The sequence below is a fragment of the Melanaphis sacchari genome, unplaced genomic scaffold (assembly GCF_002803265.2).
Source record: "Melanaphis sacchari strain LSU unplaced genomic scaffold, SCAv2.0 Contig703_pilon_pilon, whole genome shotgun sequence".
NCBI lineage: Eukaryota > Metazoa > Arthropoda > Insecta > Hemiptera > Aphididae > Melanaphis > Melanaphis sacchari.
This window is the reverse complement of record NW_020271505.1, coordinates 15,965-25,159: the sequence shown is the minus strand read 5'-3', so window position 1 is coordinate 25,159 and position 9,195 is coordinate 15,965. Positions and strand designations below refer to the sequence as shown.

Here is a 9,195-nt window from a genome sequence, read left to right as displayed (position 1 = left end):
ATTGTTGTAAAAAATAATTTTAAAACGGATGCCATGCGCCCCTATAATGGCCAATTATGTATAATATTTCCAATGATAGGAAAAGCATTAAAAATATTAAAAATATTACGTTATTTTCGTACTGTACTACAACAGCTGCCCGCTGTAGAGGCTTGAGGCGGCAACCGATTCTGTTGCCTACCTTGCTATCAAAGTGTACACGAAATTACACACTCACACACATAAACAATCGTTTGAACTGCGCATGCGCTTTGCTAGTTGGGCGGCAATAAACATTTTCGCCTCCTTCAGTGATAAGGATCAACCTCGCGGCTTATCACAGTGACACAATCACAAAACTGCTCATTTTCAATTATCAAAATAAATCGTATATCTCTATGCATAAAAGTAAATAATTATGAAAATTGAAAATGTATAGTTATTGGTTACTATAATAATTAATTTTGTAATATTGTATGTTGTATTAATCATTAGTGATTACTGATTAGTCCTTATGCAATTATTTATAAGACGTTATCAATTATAAGTACAAGTATAGTAATTCTAGTCCCTACTTCCTATTGTTTCTAGTGTTTTGAGTGTTTCTAGTTTTTTTTTGTGATTCGTGGTTTTAGTTCTTATTGTATAAAAATATGAATCCAATATATGACCCAATTGTATGTTTACTTGGAACTCCATTCAGTCAATGTAATACTCGTGATAAAACAGATATACTTGAGCAAGGTAAACCAACTCCATCTTTATCATGTTTAACTTCTGACAAAAAAGGTGGCAAAGTGTTTTCTAGATCATTTAGTGTAGCTTGGTATAAACAACACTCTTGGCTATGTGGCAGTTATTACCTACAAAAATTATTTTGTTGGCCTTGCTTGGTATTAGGGCATACAAAGTCTTTTTGGTCTACTGAAGGGTATTGTGATATTAAAAATTTGCCTAGAAGTTTACAAAGACATGAGTTGTCAAAGGAGCATATTCGAAATCATTTTAACTTAAAAACTTAGAAAAAAATTCTGTAACTATTGTTGATGCTCTCAGTGAACATGGAAAGTTATTTAAAAAGCATTATAACGAAAATGTGAGACTGAATAGATTATTTATGGAGCACATTATTGAAATAATTATATTTTTGGCTAAACAAGAATTAGCATTCCGTGGCCATGATGAAAGTAGCAATTCTTTAAATAAAGGAAATTATAAAGAGCTCTTTGAAATAGTTTTTAGTAGGTGTTCATTAGAAATAAAAAACCACTATAAAAGTATTCAAAATAAGTTTTCTGGTTTATCAAAAACAATTCAAAATGATTTAATTACATGCATTTCTGAATACTTGTTTAGTCATATCAAACAAGAAATCAAACAATGCATGTTTTATTCTGTTCAAATAGATGACACCACTGATATAACTCAAAAAACACAATGTTCTATCATTTTAAGGTTCGTTAATAAAAATTCAGAATTAGTTGAGCGATTTCTAGGTTTTCATAATGTAAGTGATGATCATACAGCCGGAGGATTATTTAACCTGATAAGTTCTGTTTTAAATGAGTTTGACATAGAGAAAAAGTTAGTTGGCCAATGTTACGATGGGGCAAGTGTAATGACAGGGCATTTGACAGGATTACAAGCGAGAGTAAAAGATGTTGCACCCAATGCAATATTTACTCACTGTTTAGCGCATAGGTTAAACTTGGTACTGCAAAATGGCTGTAATATGAGTTCAAAATGTCGTATATTTTTTGCAAATCTAACTGGAATCTCAGCTTTTTTCCATAATTCCACCTCACGCACTAACGTTGTTGATTATATAGTAGGAAAACGCATTCCACAATTTGTTCAAACAAGATGGTCTTCGCGTTCAAAAATTTTGAATTTGTTAGTCAATGAGTGGCCTAACTTTATAACTGTTTTTGACACTATTAGCATTGATCCAAAATCATCTGCAGAATCAATTTGTGGTGCTATTGGGCATTCAAAAAATTTGAAGTCTTTTGAGTTTGCTTTTATAGCACACATTTTTAATGATATTTTTTTAATCACTAACCATTTATTCAATACATTACAAACTAAATCCTTTGACATAGAATATTGTCTTAGAAAAATAAAAACAACATGTGATCTCATAGAAAAAAAAAGGAACGATGATAATTTCTTAAACTATTTTAATACCGCAGTTGAATTAACAAAACATACCACAACAACAAGACAAAATTCTAAAAATGAATTAAGTTGTAAAATGTTATTTTATGAAATAATAGATAATATTATAATGCAATTGAATACAAGATTTAGTGATACTGATAAATTAAAATTTTTACAGTTAGGTGATGTTACAAAATTTAAAGAATATTCTACTAGATTTCCTGATAGTGGCTTGAATTGTCTTAAAAATACATTTACTAATATCTTTCAAGACAATAATAAACTAAAAACTGAATTAGAAGTTTTGTACAGTGATATTAGGTATCACAATCTTCAGCATGTTTATGACCTAATTAAAATCTTTGAGAGTGATGGGTTAAAAGAAGTTATGCCAGAGGTGTATAAATTATTTGCATTAATATTAACTATTCCTTCAACAAGCGTTTCAGTTGAAAGAAGTTTTTCTTGCCTAAAAAGAATCAAAACTTATCTGAGAAATAGTACTTGTCAACAACGTTTAAGCTCTTTGTCAACAATATCAATTGAAAAATTATTAATACAACAACTTAAAGAAACTGAACCTTTTTTTGATGATGTCATAAATATGTATGCTAGTCAGAAAGAAAGAGTTATTGATCTTATATACAAAACTTAATATTTTTATTTTTAAGCAGTTAAGTGTACATAATTTTGTTTTTTTATTAGAAAAATTTATCTAGTCAGTAATGAAATTGATTGTCAAATATTTTATCTATAGGATTTAATTTATAACATAAAATAAGAAAGTCACTTGTTTTATTTGTTATACTTACTAAATGCTGTCAATTGGTTTTTAATAACTAAAAATATTTTATTATATGTTGAGATTTATTGAATCATTTTTTTTTTAATTAAATATTATGAGCTTATTATTTTATTTGTTTAATGCATTTTTACTTTTAAATTGTTTTTAAAGAAAAAAATGCAAATTTTGAAATTTAGATATACCTACCTATTTATTGTTATTTTATATTTTATTTATATTTTATACCTACTAGAAAGTACTAGTTATTTTTACACAAAACTATGTACTTATACAATTTTATCAATTAAATGTATTACTATTGAGTTTTTACTTTTTTAGTATACAGATCACAAATTATTCATTTTTGATTTTATTCCTTTTTAAATAGGGTCAGGGATGTGGGGGGCGAAGCCCCCCCCCACAGGTCTCTTATGTGAAATTATTTGTCGCCTCCTCAGAAAATTATTGCCAAAACCGCCACTGGAATATGGAGTGACAATACTGTACAATCTAGCCAAGACGCTTTTTCCCAGGGACTATCAACAGGTGCAGTCAATCCCACAGGTAAAGGGAAGCGACTCATAGTAGTTCACATAGGGTCCGAAGACGGATTTGTTCCAGGTGGGCTTCTATGTTTCGAATCCAAAAAAAAAACACCCAAGACTATCACGACGAGATGAATGGGGATTCTTTTCGTGATTGGTTGGAAGGTGTTTTGCCGAGACTCAAGGAAAATTGTGTGATTGTGATGGACAACGCTCCTTATCACTCAGTGAAAAAAGAGAAATGTCCAACTACGCAATGGCGAAAGGCAGACATCATCAATTGGCTCACAAGTAAAGGGGAGGTAATCGATAACTCGATGATAATTCCGGAGTTATTAGAAGTGGTAAAACGATTGAAACCTTTGTATTCAACCTATGTGATTGACAAAATGGTTAAGGAGCAAAACAAAGTAGTCTTACGTTTACCTCCCTACCACTGTGAGATAAATCCTATAGAATTAGCTTGGTCTGTCGTCAAAGATCACGTAAAAGCCAACAACAAAACTTTTAAGCTAGCCGACGTACATAATCTTCTAATCGAAGGTACTGTAAAAGTTACTGTTGAGATGTGGAAAAACTTTATCAGCCACACCACGAAAGCAGAAGACAAGTTTTGGGACATGGATAATTTGATTGATGAACTGATGGCAGAACAACAGAGAGTTGTACTAACTATCGGCAATTCTGATGACGAAGATGATTCTGATTTTTAATGATTTTTTATTATTGTGTAAATATTTAATTTGTATATTTTATGTGACTGATTTATTTTACTATTGACAATTTTTATTTTTTAATTTATGTGTAAATATTTAATTTGTATACTCGTACTTTATGTGACTGATTTTTTTTTTACTATTGACAATTTTTTATTTTTGTGTAAATATTTAATTTGTATATTTTGTGACTGAAGTGTTTTTACTATTGACAATTTTTATTTTCTAATTTATGTGTAAATATTTAATTTGTATATTTTATGTGACTGATTTTTTTTTACTATTGACAATATTTTTATTTTTTATACATTATATAGTTACTCGTTTGTACATTATTATTTCAATATTTGTGTATTTTATATTTATCATACAGATATACCTAATTTAATCTATAATAAATTCCGTATTTTTTATTATGGACTTATTAATAAGTATTATGTTTGCTAATAAAATTAATTTTTTTTTAAGTACAGCTATTTATATAGGACTAAGCATAATTCAGACATAATTATTTGGGAAACCGATTATTATTACGCAATAACTTGTATTTGTTTAATTTTGTTGTACGGCATTGATTTCATTCTTTGTAATTCGGTGTATACACATCGACAATAGTCGGTAAAGTTCGGAAATGATCATCGGCGTATGGTAGTGGGGGAAATTGTGGTAAAGCGTTGCTACGCTCGTCATTCGAGCTGCGCAAAACCGGTGTCTTCTCTTTTGGAACGGAGTATAATACAAATCGTATTTACTAATGTCTAATAGTAAAAAGTAACAAGGACTCTAAGATTTAGCTATTTTACCATTTTTACCACATTTTTGGTAAATTTACCAGTAAATTTACCGATATTTTTTTTTACGTAAATTCTCCATCACTAATTACATATACAAATTGTACCACGACTGTTTAGATTGTATTTGTCCGAATATTATTATTATTATTATTATCACCACGAAGAAAGTGATAGTGATATCTTTTATTCTATTATCAATTATTGTATAAACTGTCCAAGGTTTATAGATAATAGAGGTTGCCTTAAGCTAGGGATACACTATTCACACGCCACGTCTTAACATGTCTTTACACGCCACGCGTCAACACGCCGATAATTTTAAATCGTGTGTTATCGCATTTATTTTTAAATATTCGATTCTGTGATCATATTTATAACACGCAACGCATTCCTACTCCATTCCACGCCATTCCACGCCATGCTTTTCAAACAATTTTGAAATACGTGTAACGTGTGATGAGAAATATCGTCATTTTACTACGAGCTTTCGACGTTCTCCTATCCTGACGATGTCCGCTACATATAGCGAAGAAAATTTAATAGAAAATGTTCGTGCTCATACATCATTGTACGACATGTTTTCGGAGGACTACAGGGACCAGAATGTACGCAAAGAAGCATGGGTAGAGATTGGTGATGCGTTAAAAATCCCAGGTAAATACTATATTATTATATTACTTTATAACTTTATAATAAATCTATATACTTAATAGTCCCAAAAATATGCCAATTAATATGCAGTCAAAATTATAAAAATATGCAATAAAATTTCAATTATTTACATCACACATTTTTACAATATTAATATTGGTAAGTACTAATATTTAAATATTTTAAAAAAGGTATTATAAATTAATATATTTTTCCAAATTGTATTTATTATTTATTATTATTTATTTATTATCTGTCAACTTAATATTTGTAAATACTGAGATCGATCGTTCGACGTCAACCGAAGTGGTTGGGTGATATTTGATCAAGTAACTAAGTATTGTTGGGTTTGTAAATAGGTATAATCAAGCTAAACGTTGATTATAGATTTACAATTTTAGGTCCTAATCGATTAGTTACCTATCTTATCTTTATTTAAATTACTATTTAGTGCCTATGCAATTTATTTTTGATTTTTCTACTCGACAAAATATTATTTTATACACATTTTTAGAATGTTAACTTCAATATGCAAAAATACACAATGTACATTTTGTATTTCGTAAAGATAACAACAATATATAATAAATGAAAAAAAAAAATTTAATTATCTTATATTCAATCAATTAACAATACAAATTTTTCCTAAACGAATGATATACAAATAAAAATGTCATCAAAGTTTTAATATTAACCATTAAAAAACGAGAAAATTAGGGAATTTCATTAAAAAATTATAAAATTATTATGATCATTAATTGATTCTTCCTCTTCGAACCATTTCATACTGCCACGGTACCGAACCATTGGATGACAAAAAATAATCTCTATATTTATCACATACTTCAAATGATCGTTGTGTACTATTTCCTCTTAATGGCTCTAAATTGTCTAGACCTTCTCCGATTTCACTTTCCTCGTTTATATCATCTAAATAATAATCATAATCATGACTACGACAAAGCATGTTATGAAGACAGCATGCAGCAAGTACTATTTTGTCCACTGAGTTAGGCTGTACTTGTATGACTGTTCTAAATACTCTCCAACGAGCAGACAGTATTCCAAATGCGTTCTCCACAACACGACGTGAACGTGAAAGTCTATAATTAAAAATTTTGTTCCTCTCATTTCCAGCAACAGATACTCTACTGTACGGTTTCATGAGATATGGTTTTAGGGCAAATGCTCCATCTGCAACAATCACGTATGGCATAGGTTCTCCATTGTCTTCCAGTGGTGTATCTTCGGGTACATCCAACTTTTTGTTTTCAAAAGCATTTCCTAATATAGATTTGGCGAATACATTTCCATCTGAGTTACGACCATAAGATCCCACATCAATGGTTATAAATCTATAATGAGCATCCACTAGAGCAAGTAGAACTATTGAATTTGATCCTTTATAATTATAGTATGCGGATCCTCCTTTTATCGGACACCTAATGTTGATGTGCTTACCATCGAGAGATCCAAGACAATTGGGGAAATTCCACAATTCTTTGTACTCCTTGCTAATTTTTTTCCAGTCATCTTTTGTAGGCTTTGGCATATAAATAGGACTTAATACTTTCCAAATAATATGGCAAACTTCCTCAACAATTTCTCTGATGGTACTAAATTCCATACGAAAACTAAAGCCTAATGATCTATACGATTCTCCTGTAGCTAAAAACCTGTGAACATTTAAACATAATTAATATTAACTAATGTCACCTATATTGTAAGCAATGATAATTGCTGACAAAATAATTCTGAGGTTAGCTTGGTGTATAAAATATTTTATTTTGAATTCTTATAATCAATTTTAGCATACTAGTTAAACTTATTGTGCATTATAGCTGATAAGTGTAAGTCAGAGTGGACGAAATTAAGAAATTGTTTCCTAAATTCGATTCGTAGACGCCGTCAAAAAACAAGTGGCCAGTCTGCCAAACATATTCCTGCATGGAAATTTTCGAAACAAATGGAATTTCTTCTACCTTTTTTAGAGAACCGAGAGTAAGCATCCTTATAATTATTTAATTTAATTTAATATAATATTGGTTTGAATTGAATTTAGAACACACAGTAACATAGAAGTTCATAACCAAGATGCAAGGCTGAATGATATGCCAGAATTACCCGAATCACAGAGAGACCAGCTGCTTAGCCCAGAATTACACGAATCACAGAGGGACCCACTGGTTAGCCTAGAATTACCCGAATCGCAGAAAGACCAGATGTCTAGCATTGAACTAGATCACAGTTTATTAACTGCACAAAAAGCCCCAACGAAAATAAAAAAATCCAACTATAACGAGGAAATGGTTGAAATAATGAGAGCAAACTCAAACTTCAGAAGGGAAAAGTATGAAAAAAAGGCATATATGAATCATGATGAAGTTGAAATGTTTTATTTGAGTATGGCTAAAATCGCAAAGCGCCTCCCAAAAGCCAAAGAGGCAAAACTTCGTATGGAAATTTGTAACAAAGTATCTGAAGCAGAGTTGGCTCATTTATTGGAAGTCGAAACCATACAACAACCGCAAGTATCAAATCAAAATCAAGTTTTAAGCTATCAAAATATAATGCATTACCAAAATCTCCCATCAGTTCTTCAACCGCCAATTTCAACATTACATGTGGTAGAAAGCAACAGCAGGTCCTCTCCATCCACTTACTCAGATTACTCAAATCAGTCAATAGGTACAACTTATAGTAACGAAGAACAAAACTACAGTCGTTCACCACTGAACAACTTCATGCAGCCGAACTTCGATCATTCCAACAAGTACATTGAAGAAAATTCCTCAAATAAATATAAAGCATTATGAATGGCCAAATATTTTACATTTATGTTTTTTTCCAAGTTATATATTTTAGCATTCAATTAATTTTAAACTAAATGGATTTTTATTTTATTTTATTTTATGTTCAGATAAAAACGCATTAAGTTAATTATTTTAATCAATATTTTTGTCTAAGAAGTAAAGACATTTTTCGAATTAATTATTTTGTTTTAATTGATTTTTTTACATTGTTTTCATCATACAAAATTAATAAAAATTAGTAATTAGTAATTCGTCATTCGGGGCTATGTGTACCTGAAGTATGTATAAATTGTAATTGAAACAAATTCATTTTGTATTTGCAAATTTTGTTCGCATAAAATATTAAATAAATAAATTGCAATCATTTACTTACCTTAAACATACAGCTAATCTTTGCTCTGATGGTATAGCTTCCCGAAAATGAGTGTTTTGTTTTTTAATAGAATCTTTCACTAAATCGTGTAAGTAAATTGTTCCAATGACATTCGGAAGTACTGATGAAATTTATCTGGGTCATTTTTTAATTGAGGAAATAAGTTTAAAAAAACTCCTTTTTGGTTCCTTTCCGCATTAATTGGATGAACCCATAATTGTCGGTTACTTGTGGACTCTTTAAAAAAAATGCCACAGCCATTTCATTTAACTCTTCTTCCCAATCACTGTCAGACGAACTTGAATAATTCATAACTAATATTTTACTTAGGTATATGATCTCAAACCGAAATGCAAAACGGTACTGACGCAACTGCTTAA

At 30.1% G+C, this 9,195-nt stretch overlaps 2 protein-coding genes across 2 annotated transcripts; both read left to right on the top strand.

The window, feature by feature from the left end:
- Window positions 1-3,599: 3,599 nt before the first annotated feature.
- Window positions 3,600-4,181, top strand: LOC112600767. Its single transcript, XM_025348070.1, has one exon. The coding sequence runs from the start codon at window positions 3,600-3,602 to the stop codon at window positions 4,179-4,181; it is 582 nt and encodes a 193-aa protein (XP_025203855.1).
- A 1,306-nt stretch (window positions 4,182-5,487) lies between these two features.
- Window positions 5,488-7,634, top strand: LOC112600765 (transcription factor Adf-1-like). The gene is made up of 2 exons (XM_025348068.1): window positions 5,488-5,632; window positions 7,471-7,634. The coding sequence occupies exons 1-2, from the start codon at window positions 5,488-5,490 to the stop codon at window positions 7,632-7,634; spliced, it is 309 nt and encodes a 102-aa protein (XP_025203853.1).
- The last annotated feature ends 1,561 nt before the right edge of the window (window positions 7,635-9,195 follow it).

Coding starts and splice junctions, on each gene's coding strand:
- LOC112600767 (XM_025348070.1), top strand. CDS start 3,600: ATGAATGGGGATTCTTTTCGTGATTGGTTGGAAGGTGTTTTGCCGAGA.
- LOC112600765 (XM_025348068.1), top strand. CDS start 5,488: ATGTCCGCTACATATAGCGAAGAAAATTTAATAGAAAATGTTCGTGCT. Junction 5,633..7,470: donor TGATGCGTTAAAAATCCCAG/GTAAATACTATA, acceptor TGTGCATTATAG/CTGATAAGTGTAAGTCAGAG.